Raw genomic sequence first — 25,627 nt, 5'->3', positions numbered from 1 at the left:
TGAATGTTCGGATATATTAATATTAGGTTTTAAATTAATAGGTAAATTAAAGGAGTAACTTTTGAAAGAAAATAAAATTGGTTATAAACAATGAAATTGTATTTTTTCTTATGAAATTATTTTCTTTTATATACAATAGACTAGTCGGTAAATAACTTTTTGACTTATAAAAATATCCTTAATTTATTAATTTAAAATCAAGTGTACGCGTACATTCAAATTTTCTAATGTATCGTAGAAACTCCCTTACACATAGAGTACTATTTTAATATATGTAATTACATTTTGTTATGATCAACTTTGTGTTTAATTTTTTTGTATGCAATATAATTTTCATATTTAAATTATATAGGCTTAAATGCAGTTTTACCCCCCCTATTTTGAAAAATGCGGAATTTTACCCCCCCTATTTTAAAATGCGGAATTTTACCCCCCCTATTTTATAATTTGTTGGATTTTGCCCCCCCACCAAAATTTTGCACAAAATCTGCTTCTGAGCCTCAAGTTCAAAGCTTCGCACAGAACTCAATTTGAATCAATAATTCACCAAACTGGTACCGAAACGATCGCAATCGAGTTAGTTTTCCACAGAATTAAACTCCACTAAATTTGGAGTTACAGAGAGAGATTAATTACCGTTTTAGTGAAGGTCTGTTCAAATTAATTATCGTATGAAACTATTACTGGTATTTTTGTCATTCCTCTCACCCTGCAGCTCATTTTTTAATACTATTTACATGTATGGAAATCTAACGAAATTACCCTTGTTGGCATTTCAATTTCGTCGAATTTGGAGTTACGATGTGTTCAGTAGACGATGTTGAATTTGAAGATCACAAGTAGATTTCTGCAGAATTAGTAATTGGACATACCTTCACTAAAACGGTAATTAATCTCTCTCTGTAACTCCAAATTTAGTGGGGTTTGATTCTGTGGAAAGCTAACTTGATTACGGTCATTTAGGTAGCCGTTTGGTGAATTATGGATCCAAATTGAGTTGTATGCGAAGCTTTGAAGTTGTGACTCGAAAGCAGATTTTTTGCAGAATTTTGGGGGACATACCTTCACTAAAACGGTAATTAATCTCTCTTTGTAACTCCAAATTTAGTGGGGTTTGATTATGTGGAAAGATAACTCGATTACGGTCATTTCGGTATCCTTTTGGTGAATTATTGATCAAAATTGAGTTGTGTGCGAAGCTTTAAAGTTGTGACTCGAAAGCAGAATTTTAGGGGGGGCAAAATCCAAAAAATTATAAAACAGGGGGGGTAAAAGTCCGCGTTTTAAAACAGGGGGGGTAAAACTCCGATTTAATCAAAACATGGGGGCAAAACTGCATTTAAGCCAATTATATATTATAATTTTTTAATGGTCCACTTTAGTATCAATTTGGGTGAGCTAATTTAGCTTCTTCAAAAAAAAATATTGGCCCGAGCGTATACTTTTTCCTGGTTCGGAGACACTTTCTAGCTCTTTCATCGACTTCCCATGGGCAATGGTGAAAATTGGGGGTGGCCGAGGTGTGCCGCGGCCCACCCCATCCCCCAAGAAAAAATATTTAAGGTTGACTATTAATTCAAGTGTATTATTAATGTTTTCAAATCTTCCGGTATATATATATATATATATATATATATATATATATATATATATAAGTACAAATTTTAATTTAAATATTTAAGGTTGACTATTAATTCAAGTGTATTATTAATTCAAGTGTACTATTTTATGTTGAACTTTGAATAAATGGAACTCATTGCCTTAAATTGGATGCAGATTAAAACAAAAAATACTGTAAGCAAAAGGTACGTCACTGTCGACCTTCATATACATATGCATTTTTTTCATAATTTTTACAATATTTTAGTTTATTTCATGATTTTTACTCCCTCTCGGAAATGCCATTCAAATTTCAAACGTATTAAATATTTTAATATTAATTTCATTAAGCATACGAAATGCATACTACTTTTCTTTTGTTTTGGTACAACCTAGCAATATACTTCTGGAATTTTGATGAGCAAGTAGTAGGCAACTGTCCAAATCTAAGAGGAAAATTATAAGTTGCCATTTTGCGGATGGAGAGGCCCATAATCAAACACTCCATTCTTCTGTTGGAAAAATATTATGACATAGAATTAATTCATTACAATAAATCAAAGAAATATTACAACAAATAAATATGATACATAATAAAATAAAATATAGAATGAGAAGAACTTATCGAATTTGACTGAGGCGTGCAAATGCACTGGGCTTAAGAGTATTTCGCCACCACAGGTAAATTACCCGATGCAGTTGGTCTCATAGCTAATACCCTCCAGGATACAACAGTCACTTCTTGCTAGCACTGCACGTGAATTAGCAAGGTCTCAAGAACTACTTTTTGGATGCTCATGGAAACTTAGTATTATAAATGTTTATTTTCTCTCTAACTCACCGTCCTTTTTGGCTAGCCATCACCCATGCATATATATACATATATACCACTTTATTAGAAAACAATAAGTTTACGTTGCAGCATAACGGAGCCCTTTTAATTAGGATTGATTACATATTAATTTTGTCAATGAAATAGGAACGGCTAAGCAACCATTTAATTAGAAACATGACCAATTAAAATTAATAATAATGATAAAATAACTTTGAAATAAATTACACATAAAATATCCTACAATCCCCCACAATTTATTTTAAAGTTTTAGTTTTTTTTTTTTTTTTTTTTAAGTGTTCCCAAGAGCGTGAAAAATCAACGCATACGCACTAGTGTCTTTTGGACTATGAACTAGTACATAGAGCAAATGAAATTTGATCCACTAGAATGTCGGTGAGATTATAACCTCTATGAACCTCATTCCGTATGTGAAACAGTGACTTCATCACTCACATTGATCTTTCGTCCAAAGTTGTTCAACGCGGTGTGGTGCATTTTGGCCTTGCACCTATTCCTGGATTTCATGAGTGACTCTAGAAAGTCTGCCCAAGCTTTCATAGAGGCGGCCCCACCTCAACACTCATATAGGTGAATCTATCAAGTGTACACCACAGTCAAGCACACCACTCATTCATGAGCTATAGATTCATTAAGAGAAAAACTCAACCTCCATCGCTGTAGTATACACTATCCTATACCATACTACACCATAGGGATGAACTCAAATAGAAATTGGATAGTGTCTTCTCAAATTGACAAGTGACTTGTTCTTACCCATATGAACATAGCCTTGCAAATTTTCACAATCTATGTTGGGTTACCATCACTTTCAATTTTTGTAGTGGACATAAATCCATCCCCCTCGATGTATATATCATCCACTAGTTTCTTGCTCAGTGGGATTATCACAGGATCCTTTATATATATCACTCAACTCAACAACGCGTTGTTTCACAAAATCACAATATACATTGACTAAGACGTCTCTTAATCAATATTTCATCATTTATTTTCAAATGTACATCTATGATTTATTATCATAGGCTTACTTAGATAAATTCTAAGCAACAACATCTCCATTTAAGAGAGAAATTAAATCTATATTTAGATTTATTTGTACAAGTCTACTTGAAGATTTTCAAGTGACAACACCCCCACATTTTGGTAGAATTAAGTTTCCAAACAAATTATTTATCCAAGTCTATTTGAAAGATTTCCAAGTGACAAACCCCCACATTGGAGAAATTAATCCACATATAAGTATCCGCACGTTTTATTAATCATCATTGTATTATTCTAATACAATGGATAATCCACAATATGTCATATAACATTTTATGTGTGTATCTCAAATATCTCAGAGTCATGACCATATCCAAGTCTACTTAGATTAGAATATTTCTAAGCGACGACTTTTCTATCACATATTGAGGTCATGAAATTTCTCAGTAAAATATCTCATCAATTTGCTTTCAAGTTCCAACACCTATACAAATTTACATCTCCGGCGGCAACAAATACTACTGCATCACTTGAATAACAATTAGCGAACAATATAAACAGTGAACTACCAAAGTGCCATAAAGATATACAGAACTTTTAAATCAATTTATATTGTCTCAAACATACACTAGAAAAACTTATCCATTAAACTTCTCAAGTACAAAATAAATTTTGACAATATTGGATAAACCCCCACATCAAAAACCATTTTACACAAATTGAAATACACATATCAATAAATTTTATACCCACAAAATTTCACTTTTCCAGTTATAAAAGTCATATATCAATTTTCACATAATAAATAAGCAAAATAATCTTTCACGATAAAATAAAAATTTATCAAACAATGCTTTTGATATATACACATTAACTTAAATTCTGCAATATGAATATGCCTCGACATTAAAATATATTTTACACAAATTCATCAATTTAATTTATACATGATAAATCTACTAATTCTGCACAATATATTAAATCCTCAAAACAATTTTGTCATCCACAACAAATAATTCACTTAACAAGGACTACATGCTTTAGTATATAATTCAAAATTAATCATGCTTATTCACATATTCCAAATCAAATAAATCAGTGATATTCAACATATTTTAAAAATAACACACAAGCTCAAAATTTAATCACAAATTCATACACATTCAAATCAATTAATCAATACTATGACAGATTATCTGAAGCTAAAATAAATCCACAAGATAAATTATCATGTTAGACAGACTCCAAACTTACATACATAGTATATAGTATTAACATAGGTACAAAATAACTATACCATAACAATAAGCAATTCAATATTAAACCAGCATGAATAGTATTGAATGTACACAATATTTTAAAGTCTAAAATCACATAGTGTTAGACGTCAATGACACTTAAACATAAAACCTTTTCTAAAACATTGACGTCTTTAATTTTAATGCCCACATATACTTTTGAATAAACGGGACTAGTATTTTTATTCAACTAGAATTAGGAACACTGATCGAGCAAATCATAGCAAACATAAATAGACACCCAAACTCATGTACATAGTTTGCAGTTAACACTGATAAATCATATTTGAGCAAGAAAAAATAGATAAAGTGAAATAATTAAATAGAACCTGGATGAAACTCATTCACCATTTCTCTATACAATCAAGATCACCACGCACCTGGAGTGATTAGCCTCAAAATTTGCTTTCCATCGATATCATACTAAATTCATTTCACAATTTAAAATTTATAAACAAATCATTTGATCCAAAAAATAAATATAATGATAATTCTACATAATTCCATGTCAACAAAACTACTCTTAAGATTGTTGGAAAAATATTATGACATAGAATTAATTCATTACAATAAATCAAAGAAATATTACAACAAATAAATATGATACATAATAAAATAAAATATAGAATGAGAAGAACTTATCGAATTTGACTGAGGCGTGCAAATGCACTGGGCTTAAGAGTATTTCGCCACCACAGGTAAATTACCCGATGCAGTTGGTCTCATAGCTAATACCCTCCAGGATACAACAGTCACTTCTTGCTAGCACTGCACGTGAATTAGCAAGGTCTCAAGAACTACTTTTTGGATGCTCATGGAAACTTAGTATTATAAATGTTTATTTTCTCTCTAACTCACCGTCCTTTTTGGCTAGCCATCACCCATGCATATATATACATATATACCACTTTATTAGAAAACAATAAGTTTACGTTGCAGCATAACGGAGCCCTTTTAATTAGGATTGATTACATATTAATTTTGTCAATGAAATAGGAACGGCTAAGCAACCATTTAATTAGAAACATGACCAATTAAAATTAATAATAATGATAAAATAACTTTGAAATAAATTACACATAAAATATCCTACATCTTCAACTGTATCAGTTCATTTTTAAATATCGTTTTAGAATAATTTTATCGTTTCTATTTAATTGTTGTTTTGATGGTTTAAAGTTATTCCCTCCGGTCACTATTATAAGCAAAAAAAATCACTTTTTAGATTAGTTGAAAAAGTAATGCATTTAGTTTATATTTTACTGTTTAGATTCGTTGAAAAAGTAATGCATTTAGTTTTCAATGAACCTAATAAGTGATTTTTTTTGCTTATAATAGTGATCGGGGGAGAACAGTTTATCAATTATATTTTTACTTTTTCAATAACTCATTTCACATTTCTTATAAAATTTAAAGTATACTAAATTTATTTGGAAAGAAAAATTAAATAGTGAATTAAAATGATGATAGAATTGAAAAAAAAAATATATAACAACCTACTATTTTAATTAGAGAATTTTATGCTAAAATAACACTTGAAAATCAGCGGAGTAAATACTTGTGTTTGCTGAATTTTTTGGTCAAATAAGAAGCTGATCAAATTTTCATTAATATTGCAACCAGTGAAGGGAACCAACATGTTTGATAAATTCAATGACTAAGGATCTTTAAATCTAGAGGCGGCGTCTCACCTATGGGTATCCAATGTCACATACATGCAATGCAACACTTCCATCATTTTTTTTTTCAAAAGGTAAGAGGAGAAAGTTTTTACAGAAAAAGTAAAAGAATTTTTAACTATATGTTTACATCTATTTACTTATCCAACAAATAAGTTAGCACTCAAATTTTCTATGGACATAACACATAATAAAGTACAATAACTAAATATAAAAATTTAATATTTAATATTTAATAATATAAAATATTTAATGTTTAGAAAATTGAATACATAATTTTCAAAAAAATATTTTTATATTTATCTCTTTAATATGTGTCCTAAGACACGTATTAACATGTAGACTTTACTATTTTCAGTTGAACTTTGAATAATTAAAACTTTTTCCCATAAAATTGGGCACCTATAAAGACAAAAAAAGTACATCACTGTCGAGACCTTCATGTGTATGCATTTTTTTCAACTATATATTATGATGTTTACAATATTCAAGTTTATTTTCAAGATTTTTCCACCCACGAGTTTATTTTTTATAAGATTATTCTTCTTTTGATAACTCAGTCAAGTATTCATTATTCCAAGGACTAATTGTTGTTACAAATAGTAATAGTTAAAAAATAAAAACCGAAAACGTGTGTCACTGAATTAAAAAAATTACTGTAAAATTGCATAACTCTTTCAAAATTCAATTGATTTTTCTTATAAAAAAAATACAATTGATTTTTTTTCATATTGATTGCGTCGAGATAATCAATACACAAAATAAGTCATTTGGCACAAAATAAGATACTAATAGTGCAACATTCTGACAAATAATAAAGTGTGTGCTCTTATATTTTCCTTTTCCTTTCTTCATTTTAGTTTCTTCATTCCACTACGCAAAAAACCTATAACTTGTTCATTTCTCTTCTCATCAATGGCTTCATCATCTGCTACATAACCAATCAATCTCTAGCTATTGATTGTAAGTCCTTTTTTTTTTTTTGTCTTGATTTTGTGTGTGTGTTTGATTCAACCAATATGTACTTTTTTTTTTTACTATTTTCAAACACAGACAAAAATCAAGACAAACCACAAAAAGAAGGGTTTACGCTTAGCTAGAGGTTGTGGATCAAGTTCAGGTAAAATTGAAACTCGGTTTGGTTGTGCATCAGATGATGCAGCCATTGATGAGAAGGGAAATGAACAAGTTGTAGGGTTTTCTGCGGAGAAGAATGAAGAAGATAAAGAAGAAAATGAGAAGGAAAATACTCCCTCTGTAACACTTTATAAGCAAAAACACATTTTTTAGGTTCATTGTATATTTAATGTATCTGGTCTATCAGATACATTAAATATAAGATGAACTTAAAAAATACATTTTTGCTTATAAAGTGTTACATAAGTATAATAAAGTATGCATTATTATTGGTAAAAATGTTGTTCTGCTTGTATCTAATTTTGTGCTAGATGACTTATTGTTGGCGAGGTTTTGTGGAAAAAAGTTACTCTCTCTTGCTCTTAAAACTTGCTCTCTAGGAGACTGAAAAAATTCGGAGTAAAGTGAAAAATGAAATTGGTGTTAATTTACTATACAAAGGGCATCTAAAACACTTTTTTTTTTGTTCTCTTTCTTCTTCGCCCGTATCACAAGAAAATGAGTCTTTGTCGACACGGTTAGATCTCTCTCCATAGTCTATGAAAAATAATGATTTGATATAGGTTTTGATTGAAATACATAGACTAATTAAGAGAAACCCCATAATACTTTCAATAATCATCAAAGAAATGGGTGAACATAAGTGCAAATAAACGTTAACATGGCCATAAAATCATCAATAGATCAATATTCATATGATTTAAGAAAAATATATAGCCATAAAATGTATCTAATCGGCTTTTATACTGATTGTTGAAATTAAAAAAATAGCCAAAATTCATAAATACAAATTATATCATATCTACAATATACACACCTTTTATGATTATAGAGACGGTCGATGAGAGAGTAAAGATGAGAGATTGAACTATCATCATCGCCGCCGTTTGCATTTTAGAGTTAGGTTTTCACTATGTGTTAACCATCTTATTGATGACAATTATATAGTTAAACAATTGATACCAGCGTCTCATTGGGCTTAACAAAATGGTCCAGTCCATTATAATTCAATCAAAAATAAAAGCCCAACAAACAATTCATCAATAATTAGTACTCATTTAAGATTTACCATGATTTATATATTATCAATAATTTAGGTCAAAATAGTAACTTGTTTGTTTTCTTGGCTCTCTCTGACTATTTCTCTTCTCTCTTTTGTCTTAATAAACATTGATAAACGACTGCAGATCGTCTTGAAAACAAGTAAACGAATGTGACCCTAATCGCAATCTACAGGTAGACCAAAATTATCAAACACAGTGTGACCCTAATTGTGACCGACCGACAAAACTAACACTATAAATTTTTTATCTCAAGAACAAGAAAAAATTCTCACAATAAAATAACACTACAAGAAAATACGGGATTAGCTACGATCGCTTTTTTAGGTAATCCGTAGCTAATCTCTAGTAAAACAGAGTTAGCTACAGATTTGTTGTGAATTAGCTGTCATATAGGGCGTAGCATGGATTGGGTGGGAAATCACCTATCAAAAAATTTCCTAGCTAATTTGCAACTAATATACAGTAAATCCTAGCTAGTTCCCAATTAATACCTAGTTAAATAATGTTCAAAAGTTTGTGTTTCCTAACTAAATCGCTAGGGTATTGTCATAACAATTTGGCAATAAATCTCTAGCTACATATTCCTAGCGATTTCGCAGCTATATCCAAGCCATTTGGATTTATTTTATAATTATAAAATGGCTTTCTAATCAAAACTGATTAGGCTAAATTGTAATTATATGATGCAAATGATGCAAAACACAATTTATTTCCATTTATAATATTAATATTCTATTGGTTGAATCCAAGAACTTATTTTAGAATTTCGACAACAGGATCAGTAACTCAAGAAACCACTACTTATCTAACTCTGTTGTACATGTAGCAGCTAACAAGTTCAATTTCACTACAAAATGCAATATGCATGCATAAATAAAAACCTACAAGTAAAAATACAATTAAAAAACAGATATGGCAAAGTACCCTTCACATGTAGTCTCAATATGCATAAATAAATAAAAACCTACAAGTGAAAATACAATTAAAAAATAGATTATATGGCAAAGTATAAAGGCATTACTTGAGACTGCACTGTGAAGGGAGGCTACCAAATAGTTGAAAGGAAAATTCAGGCAACCATTCATATTTCATGAAAGTACGATAATATACCATCCATAGAGTAGTATCTATGTATCGTATAGAGGCTGTTTTAGAAGATTTTCTCACCTTGAAATAAAAGACATGGTAGCCAGTAAAGTAGTTGCTGATGGGAAAGCATAGGAAGATGATTCATTGTAGCTTTATGCACTGTAGTTTCTTTAGCAGATACGGGATCAGGATAACCATCTGCACCAAAAACAACCTTCACCTACATTCAAGAAGAATAAATTTTACATTTAAATCTCATCATTTGCTATCAGATTAAAGGAAAGATAAATTATTCAACTTCCGATAAGATAACCATTCCTTCATTTTTTACATCTGAATATTTAAATTATTCAACTTCCATCTTTATTGTTTCTTTTTCCTCTGCTTCCACCTTTACTATTTCTACAGTAGTAAAATTTAAAACTTCATACCAGACCAACATCACAATTCAAAAATGTTGAAAAGAATTCATAAAGCACAAGATAGGTTCACACCTAAAATGTAAAAAGAGCATGATGAGTTTAGAACTGGTAGACAAATTGATAATCACAACATTTAAAATTAATAAAGATTGAAGGATTGGGCTTCACTCATTGGAGCTGGATTCAACTGAATAAAGCTAGGCAATTCTGATGAGCTGGTTTCACCTCATCATAATTGGGTTCTTTCACCACATTGACCTATCAAGTTCATTGCAAACTTGCAAAATAAATTTATTCATGTTTTCTTGTCTATGACTTAGTTTGTTACGAAAACCAGGATATATTCCACAATGCCATTTCCTATTCTATAAGGGATGCCTAGTCATTCCGCAAAATTACTCCCTCATGCCAACCTTGCTGCTGGAGTTTTCTTTTCAGGTTGGTATTAATACCACTAACTATCAAACTTGCAAAATTACTACCTATCAATATTCAATGCCACTAACTAATTAACAAATAAAGGTGCTTGAAGGGAAACCTCGGTGCAACGGTTGCAGCTGTTACGAATCACAATACAGTGTCAAAACCAGGTTACAGTGTTTATTAAGTTACAGTGTTTATTGAGGAAAACAAATGTGCAAGTACTGGATCAAGTCAATAATTAAAAGCATAATAAATGAATTAATAGAAAAAAACAAATGTGCAAGTAATAGATTAAAGCAAGAATAAAAATAAAAACATAAAGGAATGAATATAAAAACCTTTGCTATGTTTATCCGCATTGGGAAGAGAATCTGGAACCTCGTCTTTGTCTTTATATTTCTCCTCAACTACTGTTTCTTGTTCTTTCTCCTCTTCCATCTCTATTGCCTCTTCTTTTTCTTCTTCTTTTTCTTGTTGTTGTTGTTGTTGTTGTTGTTGTTGTTGTTGTTGTTGTTGTTCCTCTTCCACCTCTACTGTTTCTACAATGGTAAAATTTAAAAATTCAAACCAGACCGACATCGCAATTCAAAAATGATGAAAATTTCATAGAGCAGTAAAACACAAGATAGATTCACAGCTAAACATGTAAAAAGAGCATGGTGAGTTGAGAACTGATGGACAAATTGACAATCACAATATTCAAAATTACAAAAGATTGAAGAATTGAGCTTCACTCATTGGAGCTGGATTCAACTGAATAAACCAAGTGTATGGGGGCAGAAACTAGTACAATCTGTTCATATAGACCAAGTGTATAATACAAAATAATGGTTTCAGCAAACCTGCAATATAAGGAGAAAGAATTTCAGATCCAATAACGTGACTATATAAAACATCTTAAATGACAAACCAGTTTTTGAGCAATCTTTGCAGTGTCTTTTCGTGAATGAACAAATACCATTGCATGATGACCTTGCCTAATAGAGCCTAGAGGCCACACTGCCACTAGTCACATAAGGGTAAACTAAAAGCATGGAAAAATTTAATACTAACATGAAGCATAAATAAGAACACCAACCAAAAGTGGAAGCGGCCCTCACTTCCCCGACTCTTAAAGCACAGTTCAACAAAACTCAGCTTATATATTGGATAAACAATGCCTTATACCATTAACCACACCGTCAATGTAATATAATCTGAATCGGAGAAAAGAAGCATAAACACTGCCAAAGAAATAATCTGAATTAGAGTTTTGAAATTTAACTTACGCAGAAGTAATCTGAAACGAGCACAACATCAAATTTCAACTAAGAATAACAATCGCGAGAGGATCGAGTCTATGTTGGAGCGATATGTGTTCGAGGATCAAGAGCAAGATCGGACGGAAAGTGAGATCGGAGCAAAATCAGAGGGAGAGTTAGATCGGAGCAAGATAGCGGCGGAGCAAGATCGAAGGAGAGAGGGGTTTCACGATACGTGTTCTGAGATTTTGTTTTTACAGTCAACAAATTAATAGTAGCAATAATAAAACAAATAAAATAATAATAATACTGTGAATTGTTAAAAAAGTAATATAAAATTAATTTCAGTCAAATGGTTGTTAATATACTTGAAATTAACTAGAAACACTATTTGTAGCAAATTAATGGTAGCAAATCACGTTTTTTCTTGTAGTGTAAAGATGCTTCTCCATTTGATTGATGTGAATTAGCTCATCAAGGAATTGGATTCAGGATTTTCAAAGCCAAGCAAATTTATGAGTTAGAATTTAATATAAAAAAAACTGTGGATATTAAAATGAATAGAATATTATTTTTTATTTTTTTTATAAGTTTTCATCCACATATGCTAAGTGGATTCATGATCTCATCAAACATTTTAATCGTTTGAAAACCATAAAATCTCCTATATATAGTGCTAAAACTTCAGAGTGACTAACATATACAACTATTTTTTATGTATATACACATTCCATTCGTTTGATTCTCGTGCTCGAGTCAGCTGCCGCCAATCATAAGCATTTCAGGACCCAACTAGAAAATTGAAGAATGGAAAGTTGGCTTCAGAATGAGGCAATAACGAGTTTAACATCCTTTGATAATATTAAAATATTCTTGTATTTGTATATTGGGGATTTGGTTATATATATATATATATATATATATATATATATATATATATATATATATATATATATATATATATATATATATAAATAATTTGAATTTTGTTTTGTTTTGGACTATATACTAGACAAATCTGCAAAGAACTAACAATGGATGGAGTAAAATATCAATATTAGAACGTTGAACACCAACCAATTATAACAGTGCCTAAGCTTCATACACACTATTTGACAAAGACTTACAAAAACTCATATTAGCAACAAAAAAAACGCGTGACTTAATTATCGTCTAAGCACCCTGTGATTTTGCCTCAGAACTCTGTTGGTGCATATGAAATACACAATCTTTTGTCATCTGATAAAGCGACTCGTGAGAAGAACCACATACAGACAGAGCTTTTTCTCCACTTAGCTTATAATCTTTAACTTTAACCCGCATGGCTATACCTTCTTCATCCACCATCACTCTACGAATTAGATCTGCTATCTGTTTCCTACAAACTACTCCTCCTTCCTCTGTCGGAGTCGCCTTCACCGCTACCCTTAGCTCCTTTGACAACATAGTGGCATTCATCTTCTGTTCTGCATAAAGTGGCCAAGCAACCATCGGAACTCCATTGAGGATACTCTCAAGCACAGAATTCCAACCGCAATGTGTCACAAAACCACCTATCCCAGGATGTTTCAATATCTCAGCTTGTGGGGCCCACATGGTGACACAAATCCCCACATCCTTTGTCCTACTCACAAACCCATCCGGCAGGTAATTAATTATCGGTAATCCATCACAATCCTTTGCTTCAAAAAATGATGCAGATGCATCCCCCTCGGTGGGCTGCCGCACCACCCAAATAAACCTCTGCTTACTCAACTCTAACCCGTAAGCTAACTCGGTCATCTGACATTTCGAAATCGTCCCACCACTTCCAAAGGACAAGAAAATCACTGACTCAGCCGGTTGTTCGTCAAGCCAACTTAAAATTAAATTCTCACCCTCCCTCTTCTCCTCCGGTTCTACATTTCTCACAAGTGGTCCAATGGGATACACCGGTCCTTTAGTAAATTGTCCAAAAATCTCATGTTCAATAACAGCCTTAGTAGCTGCTGGCTCCAGATCTTGCCACGTGTTAATCAAAATCCCATTAGCGGATAATATATCTCTTGTCAAGTTAACAACAGCTTCGTGAATAGGCTCGTACGGAGGAACTAAGATTTCTAGCGTATCCTCAAACTGAACCGGTTCGCAACCCGGAATCAAAAGTGGTTTGTGATTATTAGCGTGTCTTAATAACGCTTCTTTTGTGATGAAAGGAAAGTAAATGCAAACAGCGGTGAACCAAGCATTGGTAGAAAAGAAAACATAACTAGACATGTGAAGATCACGTCCCATGGGTAAAGCTGTAGTACCAAAAATGTCCACAATAAGAACTGATGGAGAAAATTTCATGGATAATATTTGAGATCGAATAAATGGAAGGGATTCAATCATAGTTAAAGTAATTCTTTGACCTAAGTTTGGTTTGTTTGGATCAAGTTTGTCGGAGACATCGACGGATGGTGTTACAATGATGTTGAGGGACTTGAGGCTATTAAGGTTGGATGTTTGTTGAAGTATATTTGATTTTGTTGTGTCTGAGTTTGATGAACTGACTGTGGTGGTGGCGGTGATGACGAAGATGGTGACTTCGAAACCATGATTAGTAGCAAGACGTTTGCCTAATTCTATGGTGGGAATTAAGTGTCCCATGCCAGGACTGGCTAGTATGGCTGCATGAATTTTTGGAGTCACCATGGTTGTAATGGGAACTAGACTAGATTGAGCTTAATTTCTTGCTTGTTCCTCTTTCATACTTGGTATATTTATTGTTGTTACATGCCGTACAAAGAGATATTTATGGCAACTAACTTTTAAATGCATTTAAAAGTTGTCTCTTTTTTTGGGTACAATAGAGCCAGAGGCCCATTATTTTATTTTATTGTTCTCGGAGAAAATGAGTTCCGGTAATGTAAAATTTGTTCGTTGGGATAAGTAAAGTCGGAACAAGAATTATTTTCACTAATAATTAAATCTGGATTCTCCCGAACAATTCATTCTAAAGAGCTCATTAAACAATGAAGTCAAATTTCTTTGTTAAACCCATTATTCTTTTCTCGCGTAAAAATCTCTCATTACTTTTCTAAGTCTTAAAATAATTGTCGGTGATGACCCATTATTATTATTATTATTATTATTTTTCACTAACTACAATTAATAAAATTAGTAAACAACACTAATTTTACTGTTAAAATCAACAAAATTAATAAAAAAATTTAAGAACTTCGCACTATCTAAATATAAATAAGTCTTTTTTTTTTAAGAACTTCGCACTACAGGTATATATGAATTGTGTTCAAAACAAATGCATTTGATATCAGAGCTTGAGAATTCATGATGCAGTTCTGTCAAAACCAAGATAAATGTGACATTCTTTGCCAGCAAGAATATTTTTATCAGGAAGATTGCTCTCTAAAACATTATTGTACCAGATACTTTAATTCCATTTGCAACATAAAGTGTTCTTTGTGAGGCTTCGACATATTTGTAGATAGGATGTCTGGGTTCATTATAATTTCAGTTGATCCTGTATTTTTATGTTATGCCAGAGATATATAGGTTTGTCATATATAAAACTTTAAAGGGAAATTTCTGAGCTTTGATAAATGGCATAGGTGGATCATCATCATCATACAGAGGGACGGAGGCAGGACTGAGTCTAAAAATATAATTTATTTTTGTTTGAAAAATATAATTTAGTAAAGGAAAAAACTAAATTTTGAAATGTATAACATATACATGAAATTATAAGATAAATCTAAAGTTAATATTTTTAGTCTATATTTACGGACCACTATTTTTAAGTCGAACTTTTTGGCCCTCCTAGTTTAACATTTATCGTAAATTTCGTCTCAAACTATGTATTTTGCAACAAAAATTGCAAATTTTGGCTTCAAAAAGGTGGATTCTATTATCAAAAGTGATAGTTTGCTATTAAATTATCGTCTAAGCACCCCGTAATTTTGCCTCAGAACTCTGTTGGTGCATATGAAGTACACAATCTTTTATCATCTAACAAAGCGACTCATGAGAAGAACCACATATAGACAAAGCTTTTTCTCCACTTAGCTTATAATCCTTAACTTTAACCCGCATGGCCATACATTCTTCATCCACCATCACTCTACGAATTAGCTCTGCTATCTGTTTCCTACTAACAACAACTCCCTCCTCTGTAGTTGCTTTCACCGCTACCCCTAGCTCCTTTGACAACATAGTAGCATTCATCTTTTGCTCTGCATAAAGTGCCCACGCAACCATCGGAACTCCATTGAGGATACTCTCAAGCACAGAATTCTAACCGCAATGTGTCACAAAACCACCTATCCCAGGATGTTTCAATATCTCAGCCTGTGGGGCCCACATGGTGACACAAATCCCCACATCCTTTGTCCTACTCACAAACCCATCCGGCAGGTAATTAATTATCAGTAATCCATCACAATCCTTTGCTTCAAAAAATGCTGCAGATGCATCCCCCTCGGTGGGCTGCCGCACCACCCAAATAAACCTCTGCTTACTCAACTCTAACCCATAAGCCAACTCGGTCATCTGACATTTCGCAATCGTCGCACCACTTCCAAAGGACAAGAAAATCACTGACTCAGCCGGTTGTTCGTCAAGCCAACTTAAAATTAAATTCTCACCCTCCCTCTTCTCCTCCGGTTCTACATTTCTCACAAGCGGTCCAACAGGATACATCGGTCCATTAGTAAACTGTCCTAAAATCTCATGTTCAATAATAGCCTTAGTAGCTGCTGGCTCCAGATCTTGCCACGTGTTAATCAAAATCCCGTTAGCGGATAGTATCTCCCTTGTCAAGTTAACAACACCCTCATGAATAGGCCCATACGGAGGAACTAACGGTTCTAGCGTATCCTCGAACTGAACCGTTTCGCATCCCGAAATCAAAAGTGATTCATGATTATTAGCATGTCTTAATAACGCTTCCTTTGTGATGAAAGGAAAGTAAATGCTAACAGCAGTGAACCAAGCATTGGTAGAAAAGAAAACATAACTAGACATGTGAAGATCACGTCCCATGGGTAAAGCTATAGTACCAAAAATGTCCACAATAAGAACTGATGGAGGAAATTTCATGGATAATATTTGAGATCGAATAAATGGAAGGAATTCAATCATAGTTAAAGTAATTATTTGACCTAAGTTTGGTTTGTTTGGATCAAGGTTGTCGGAGACATCGACGGGTGGTGTTACAATGATGTTGAGGGACTTGAGGCTATTAAGGTTGATTTTTGTTGAAGTATATTTGATTTTGTTGTGTCTGAGTTTGATGAACTGGTTGTGATGGTGATGGTGATGACGAAGATGGTGACTTCGAAACCATGGTTAGTAGCAAGACGTTTGCTTAATTCCATGGTGGGAATTAAGTGTCCCATGCCAGGACTGGCTAGTATGGCTGCACGAATTTTTGGAGTCACCATGGTTGTTATGGGATCTAAGTCTCCAGAAGCCTTTTTTATTTTTTTTCCTTATAGGCTGAGTTTAATTTCTTGTTTGTGTTGCTCTCTCTTACTACAATAGGATGTAAATTTATCGTTGTTATACTCAGGGACGGATGGAAGGGGGGGCAAGCAGGGGCTCCAACTCCCCCTAACATGCAAGGTTTCATACTATACTATTTATACATGCCTATTATAAGTTGGTATATGCATTGTTTTAGTTGTTTTGTCTTCTTCTATATATGCTAGTTTTGCATTCAAGAGATGGGACATTAATGATCATAGATTAGTGTTATTATATTCTTGTGTACTAGTGGAACATTACGGATACCTTCTAATTTACTCAATCTAGTTCTTTCTATTTAATGTATAATATATAATATTAGCTTGGTATAAACAAATGTTATGATTTTATTTTTTGGTTCTTGTGAAAAAATTATTTTATTTGTGTGTTATTAAAAAAAAAATCTAACCCCCCGTCTGATTGAGTTCTGGATCCGTCCCTGGTTGCACTCTATGTAGTACGAAGATGTATTATGGAGATTACCAAACGGTATATAATTGCCAACCAACTTTTAAATGCATTTAAAAGTTGTCTCTTTTTTGGGTACAATAGAGGGAGAGACCCATTATTTATTTATGGAAAATGCTAACGAGCGTATTCGGGAGACTCTTTTAAGGACTTTAAATAGTAAGTTTTTATGAAAAAATTATGAAAATGTGTAAAGTCAACGCATGGAAAATTGATATGTTTAGCTTTATAAATAAATAATATATTTAATTGGAATTCTTAAAGAGTTAGCTAGACTCTTTATTTATTTGGCGTTAACACTATGGTTCTCAGAAAAAATAAATTTGATAATCTAGAGTTTGATCGCAAGGTAAGTAAAGTTTGATCAATAATTATTTCCACCAAAAATCAAACTCGAATTTTTCCAAATAATTTATCCTATAAAAAATTCATTAGCCACTTAAGTTCATATATCTTTTTTAGGCCCATTACGCTTTCCTCACGTAAAAATCTTTCCTGTGTACTTTGCTTAGTCTTAAAATAATTCTCACTTTAAAATTTAAATTGTTATGCAATATTTATTAGTATTAATTTCACTAACTACGATTAATAAAAAAAAAATAGTAAATAACACCACTTTTAACAACTGCGTACACTATCTAAATATAAATAGGTCATTTTTTTTATCAGACCGGGGTAGTAAAAAATTTAGTGGGTCTTTCTATCTTCTATAGGTAACTATGAATTGTGTTCAAAACAAATGCATTTGGTTTCTTTCTTGTTAGTGTAGATATCAAAGCTTGAGAATTCATGATGCAGATCTGTCAAAACCAAGATAAATGTGACATTCTTTGCCAACAAGAATACTTTTATCAGGAAGATTGCTCTCTAAAACTTTGGACCAGATAATGCATTTAGGAAATACATTAATTTCATTTGGAACATTAAAGTGTTCTTTGTGAGGTTTCGAGATACTTTAGTTTGATAACTAAAATCCAAAGAAAAACAGATTAAAGGTAAAGTGTAGATAAAAATATGAGCTGCAAGATATGTTGATTATCGTTTGAGGTGTTTTTAAAATGATATTTGACAATGATGTCAGAGCTTAAGTCTTATCAGCTAGGTTGGCAACTAAAATCATGCTCTAAATACCGTTATTTGGTTAAATTTGTGTGATCATGTGTGAGATTGTGGTTAACATTCCATTGTTTTGATTGTAGAAAAATAATGTGTAGAATTGTGCACTTGAATGGTGGATAGAGTAGCTTGATTGCTTGTGTTAGGAGTCCCACATCGAGTATTTCAAAGTGCTTGATGTGATATTTAAGTTATGAGGCTCTCCCGCTGGACTAGTCTTTTGGGTTGAGCTCTCCTCATATGATTTAATCAGCTTGAATGGTGAGAAAAGTAATTACTAGCATAACATTTCCACCACTCGCTACGGGAACTCCATTCACCATGTGAACAATTCTACTAGTCTAAAAAGCAAAAAATATCCAAAGACAACCAAATGGGTTCACCAAAAAACGCAGAGAGAAGCGAAATTTTTTCATCTCACCCACTCACTTTCTCGCCTACTCTCCTAGCGTGCAAAAAAAATCGGAAAATACGTTCTGAACTGTTTTTCTAGTGTAAAATTTACACTATAAAAAATTCGAAAAACGTTTTCCGAATTGCTAGGGATAGGGGAAAAAGTGAGTGGGTGGGATGAGAAAATTTCGAGAGAAGCGTTATCCATACCACGTGAAGCCAAGCCTTGTTCCCGCAGTTTCAGTGAGTTGAGGCCTTGCCCCACCACTGCACAGGGATTTGCTGTCCGGAAAAAGGATACAGCGCCATTTTTTTTCAACTTTTGCTGCACAGGGACAACTCCGCCGTTAGAGCCTCCCTTGGTATACCGACTTACAGTGGTAGGGAACAGGCTCCGGAGTCCGGACTCCATCTTCCTCTTTGTCACAAGTCACGACAGTGCAAGAAAAATTGGGGATGAGTTTTTATTTTTTTGATGAAGTGAATGAGTTTTTAAATAAATAAAAACCCATCTAATATCCCAATGTTGGATTGATCCAATGGTTTATATTTTTGCTGTAGAGAGACCGATTGTGGAGAGACTGGCGTAGAGAGACAGTGTGGAGGATGGATTTGGATCCTCTCCAATTTTTTCTCTGATGTTTTGTCTCATTTTTTTTAATATAATGATTGATAAATCTCAAAGAGCATAAAAACATTTAAGTGAGAAAAGAAAAAAGAAAAATTGAATGAATGACTAAAATTCCTATAACATGACCAATGAGAGAAAAAAATGGTTTATGTCTCTTATTTTCTACCTTTGTTTTTCTTCGTTTTCAAATAATTTTAAAAATCCAATCAGTTTTATGTCTCGTATTGTCCACTTCATTTCTTCTCTCATTCCAAACAATGAGTCAAAATTGAAACAACAAAACAATAATCTATATGCCCCTTATAGCAATCCACTGAACCAGCATAAAAATTTAAACAATAATGAAGTAATTTAGATGGTCAACAAAGCAAACCTAGAAGATGAAGAATGACTAAATCAATGTGAAACCAATGATAGACATAACAAACACACAATACAAAAACTTAATTGGATGCTCAGCAGTGTGTAATGAATTGTCAAGAGGAATCAAAATGTCATCAATAAGAGGAGCAAGAGTATAACCTTGTTTCCCTTGCCCTTGGTAAGATTCAAGTCTCAAAATACTTCCTTAAGGTTGCTTCAAATGCAACTCTTCAACAATCAAACAAGGCATTACAATTGAAGTTAAATTTCATATAGAGTAACCACTAACCATAGCTATATAAAAGAACTGTACAAAAGGAAAAAATAGCATAACACCCAATTCAGAATTTCCCTGACTAATGCAGAAGTAGCAGATGCAAACAATGCCCTTCCTCACCCAGAAAACCAGGCACACATTTTGAGGAACTGCAATTGAGTCGGTCATTTTTTGGGACGGTGTATAATGTAGAACACAAATGTAAGTTGGTTTTATCATCATCAGGCCTTACCAAACCCCAGAGTAAGCTCCAATTCATCCACTCCTACCTCGTGAATTCTCTCACCTTCCCACGGTTTCACCACTCTGCCATTCTCAAAGTCAAAATCTGAGCCTCTACCTCTCTCAGCAGCTGAACCTGAACTCCATTGCATGGCCTCATGAATCATATCCATCGAACTCTGAGGAGTGATCTTCTGCATTACTGGTTTCATGAGATTAAAGGTAGGGGACGGAGGAGCCGCGCCATGGACAGCTGTTGTCTGAAAACTAACCCACCTACCAGAGTCCACCGTAGAAGCATCTGACTCGTCACACTCCGGAATGGTGGAAGGGGGTAAATGGTTACGGCGCGTGGGACTTGACGGTGCAGAGGTAGCGAAAAGCGGGTGGCGAAATGATGAGTTAAAGGAACCATTAGAGAGGGATTCAAAATCTGCTTTTCGCTTTGAACTTCTTGGAGAAGAAAGAGGTGGTGTAACAGGAGCACTATTGGAAATCCTAAGGGGTGGAAGATTTGTGGGGATTGAAGTTATGTTTCGGATGAACGGTAGAAGAAAGGAAGATGGGTTTGATATTCCATCCATGCGAGATGGACTTGGGAAAGACGATGAAGTTGGACTTGCGTGGTAGGATGGTATTGGACTTGGAAATGAAGAGGATTGTGGACTTGGGAATGATGAAGATTGTGGACTTGGTTGAAGTGAAGAACAAGCACTCATATTTGGTGGAGTTCCTCCCATCTCATTCAGTAGCGGTCTCTTACTTCCCTGTTTCAAATTCATTCACTCATATTAGCCTATGCACAAGAATCAAAATCATCTACAACACTTTGTACAAACAATTCTTCAAAACAATTATTAATTTCTTCCAATTTGGCAGTTTATACTACTTTTTTTTGTCAAGTAGTCTAGTTGCTAGAATTTAACTCTAAAGTTGAATAATTGGAGTGTTTGGAGTTCGAACCCTAGTTCCTGCATACATAATGTGATGTCTCAACCAACTGAGTTTAAGCTCTCACGAGGATGCAATTTATACTACTTTAAATTATGCATAAATAAGCTTGACCAAGAACATTAATTAAATGTTTTTTTTTTACTAACATTAATTAAATGTTAAAGATCCCAAATTAGGCAAGTTAATTAAAAGGAGCAAAATGGCATTAACATAGTTAATTAAATGTCAAAGATCCTAATTATGCTGACCTAGAAAACAAAATTAAACACATTAACAACATTAAAAAAAATAAATGAAAAAGCTCAAGAAACTGATTAATTTAGTTAAACTAAACACCAATAACCAATTAGATCACAAAACCTAGGTTTACAATAAGATCAATTTGAAGGTTTAATTTCAATTTAAACAAGATGAATTCACTGAAATTGAACCAGATCAAGTACAATTGAGAATTAAACATAATTAGTTAAAATTATCCATGATAATTAAACCAGATCTGAGATTGAGAATGAGTTAAACCTTTCTATAAGTAGTTCCATCTTCTTCAACGATCCAACCAGCTTCAGAACAAAGAGCTTTCAACACTTCATTGTTATCACAGTGTTTAGGTAGCTTGAAATTACCTTGAGAACGAAGACCTGAATAGATCTTAGCAGCAATAGCTCTTCGTCTTCTCTCTCTTCTCTTATTGTTTTCTCTCTCTTTCCATGTCGGTAATCTTCCCGACGATCCGCCGCCGGTCATGGCTCCGGCGAGGTCCGTTGTATAGAGAGAGAGAGAGGAAGAGTAAGAAGAAGAAGAAGCTGTGAATTGGATTTGGTTTGAGTAACGAGGTGAAGATTTTTTGGTTGTAGTGTGTGGAGATGTAGAAGATGAAAAAATGAAGAAGAAATGTTGGCTCCTTTTTTAGTAGATTCTTCTCTCTGATAATGCTTCTCTCTCTTTCTCTCTCTATACCCTTTTCACACTATCTAGTTTTCACTTCCTTAATTATTGTTAGTATAGTACACAATTTATTTATTTAATGAAGAAAAAAAAAAGTTATCCAAAGTTAATTGAACCATTGGATTGGTGCTGAATTTGGTAAGAATATCATCGTTTTTTTTTTTTTACAAAAGGAATATCATAGTTTGGTCCTCTGCAACTGTGATCGGAAGGTGACCGAATCATTTGATATTAGAATTAACCTCGAACCAAATTAGACGGTCAAGTAGACCGGATACTGATGGTGAAAAATCAAAAAAATTGGATGGATTGGTCCTAAATTTTAGTTTAACGGCTGATGCAGATATTGTTAGGTTTGACGTTTTGAATTAGATTTGATATTATTATTAGGATTGATGTTTTTATTCGGATTTAAATTTAGAATTTTATAGTTGTATGTGAATTTTAGTGGAATTTGTTACTTTAAGAGGGAAAAAAAGTTAGATTGGAGATGGAGAGGGATGGACTCAAAATGTATAGTTGATCTTAAGGCTAGAAGAAAAAAAAAATGTTGAGTTTTGCTTATTAACACTAAAATTGAAAATGTTGATTACTTTTCACTCTCATTTAACAAAGGTGATTGGGACTAATTGATTAGTGAATTTCAATTAAAGATAAATGGATTTAGAAAATTAGAGTTCGAATTTTAGTTGCACAATTTTGAAAAAAAATTATATACTCCTATCATCGTATCATTTAATGACTAAAAATGCATTAAAAATGAAAATAATAAGTAGAAGGATGCATAATTAGTCAAATTAAGGATTTTTATTTTTTTTTTACGATAAGAAGGATATGGTTATGCATGCATCATTACTCATTAGGCAATACTATATATATATATATAGTAGTATATTAGCATTATGAACAACAAAATGGCCAAATAATAAATAGCAATAAATTTAGGCAATCTAATTAGCAACCGATATTCATATAGCTTGATATATTTGTACACACTCAACTGATCTAATAATCCATTATCAGTTAGTCCATTTCTGGCAGATAAAAAATGTATGACCAAAAAAGCATGGAAAATAATCCTGTTTGAAATAGGAAACATGCCATCAGAGGCCTAACACATTCCTCCTTCATGAATCACACATGACTTTGTTGGTTAACAATTACCATTCCAACAGTGTATATAGCACTATGTATTTTGCTTTATCACGGATATCACAGTCCATTTCTGCGGCGAAGACTCACATCCACATGAACATGGCCCTTGCTGTATAGTGCCCTATCCCCTAGGTCTAGTACCAAAATACTATAAAATAATAAAAAATAGTGCGATCATATCTGCACTAATACATCAATCTCATTAGAATTTCGCAGTTAAGCGTGTTTGAGCGAGAAAAGTAATAATATGGATGATCTTTTGGAAGTCCTTATGTTGCACCTTTTTTATAGTTTAAAAAAAAAATGTTGTGTAATATGAACATCTTCCTTGCACAATTGGAAGTCCTTGTGTTGCACCTCTTGTAGGATCAATCTAAATGTATGAGAAACTCTACGTAAGAATTTTAACATTGTTGCATTATTTTATTTTGTTAATTCAATATAATTAGAATCTTTAACTCATAGTAAGCAAGCGCCTCAAAATATCCTCGTAGCCAGAGGCGGAACTAGGGGAGGGCTAAGGTGGGCCGCGGCCCTCCCCGAAAAAATAGGAAGTTAATAAATTACCCCTAGTGTTTTTATAAAATTACATGTATAATACTATATATATTTATGAAGACATTAAAATATTAAAATATACATGTAATCGAACGGATAAGGTGACTTGGTTTATTTTATCATGTTGTTGTAGGTCACAAGTTCAACTCCTGCGTATAACTCAAAACATTATTTTGAAAATGTTACTATTTTTTATATGTATATCAATTCATAAAATTCACAATTTTTATTTTTACAAAAAAAAATTCTATTTTTGCAAAAAAAAAAAAAAAAAACTTTTCAATTTCATTCTAGAATTGTTTTATTTTCAATTAACTTTAAACACTTATTAATAATTTTTTATACACAATATAATTTTCATATTTAATTTATATATAACCGATTTAACGATCCACCCGGAATTTTTTTTCCTGGTTCCGCCGTAGCTTAGAAGATTAATAAACGGCTCCATAAATCAAACTTAAACTTTAGAGTCATGTTGTCAACTCGATAGTGCTATGCTCACATTTAAATGGAGACTACTTGTTTCTCAATTATAAAAGATGATCAAATGAATATGTGACCTCAATTGTACTGTTCCAGACAAAAGTGTCAGGTAAAATTTAAATATACTGATTGACTGGATCGAAAAAATTTACATAGTAACTGACAGAGATTTCTTATGATTTGCGAGTCTGGGTATCATGTAACTATTTGGTCTGCCCTTTGGTCTGCCCTTTCTTAAGATATGAGAGCAAAAGCTTGCTAGTACTAATAAAAGTTTGGTAGTAGTAATAATTAAGTCATTGTAATGAATTTTACTAAATAACAAATTATTGGAGAAAATCTAAATTTAATTTCTAAGTAAAATAATTTTTTCATTATATATTATTTACTTCGCGATCAAACTCCACATAACTAGCATAATTTTTCTTAAGAACGGAAGGATTAATAAATAAAAAATTAATAGTACTACAAAAATAATCCAAAAAAGATGCAAATGCTAAATAGTGCCTCCGGGCACTCTTTAAGCCCTTAAATAGTAAGTTTTTTATAGAATTTTTATCGGAATGCGTAAAGTCAACGCATTGGAAATTGTAGTATTTAACTTTTTGAATAAAAAATTTCTTTAAATGGAATGCTTAAAGAGTGCTCCGGGGGCACTCGTTAGCGAGACCCATAAAAAATTAATAATACTACAAAAAAAATCCAAAAAAGATCAATTATGAACAAGACGAGTCACTGGTCAAAGTAAGTTGCAGCCCACATGCA

General features: G+C 32.7%; 3 protein-coding genes and 1 pseudogene across 3 annotated transcripts; all 4 read right to left on the bottom strand.

Annotated features, from left to right (window-relative positions):
- Positions 1-9,730: 9,730 nt before the first annotated feature.
- On the bottom strand, positions 9,731-12,013 carry LOC123909166 (putative GATA zinc finger domain-containing protein 25). Its single transcript, XM_045959942.1, has 3 exons — positions 11,817-12,013; positions 10,887-11,390; positions 9,731-9,923 (listed from the first exon to the last, which is right to left on the bottom strand). The coding sequence occupies exons 2-3, from the start codon at positions 11,125-11,127 to the stop codon at positions 9,889-9,891; spliced, it is 276 nt and encodes a 91-aa protein (XP_045815898.1). The 5' UTR covers positions 11,128-11,390; positions 11,817-12,013; the 3' UTR covers positions 9,731-9,888.
- An 815-nt stretch (positions 12,014-12,828) lies between these two features.
- On the bottom strand, positions 12,829-14,499 carry LOC123908683 (UDP-glycosyltransferase 72E1-like). The gene has a single exon (XM_045959396.1). The coding sequence runs from the start codon at positions 14,463-14,465 to the stop codon at positions 12,963-12,965; it is 1,503 nt and encodes a 500-aa protein (XP_045815352.1). The 5' UTR covers positions 14,466-14,499; the 3' UTR covers positions 12,829-12,962.
- Positions 14,500-15,713: 1,214 nt separating this feature from the next.
- Positions 15,714-17,276, bottom strand: LOC123909422 (annotated as a pseudogene).
- A 3,040-nt stretch (positions 17,277-20,316) lies between these two features.
- Positions 20,317-22,713, bottom strand: LOC123908468 (BES1/BZR1 homolog protein 2-like). Its single transcript, XM_045959115.1, has 2 exons — positions 22,238-22,713; positions 20,317-21,531 (listed from the first exon to the last, which is right to left on the bottom strand). Exons 1-2 carry the CDS (start codon positions 22,460-22,462, stop codon positions 20,764-20,766), a joined length of 993 nt encoding a protein of 330 aa, XP_045815071.1. The 5' UTR covers positions 22,463-22,713; the 3' UTR covers positions 20,317-20,763.
- Between the last annotated feature and the right edge of the window lie 2,914 nt (positions 22,714-25,627).

Source organism: Trifolium pratense, linkage group LG2 (assembly GCF_020283565.1).
Source record: "Trifolium pratense cultivar HEN17-A07 linkage group LG2, ARS_RC_1.1, whole genome shotgun sequence".
Taxonomy (NCBI): domain Eukaryota; kingdom Viridiplantae; phylum Streptophyta; class Magnoliopsida; order Fabales; family Fabaceae; genus Trifolium; species Trifolium pratense.
This window is presented reverse-complemented; position numbering and strand designations above follow the sequence as displayed.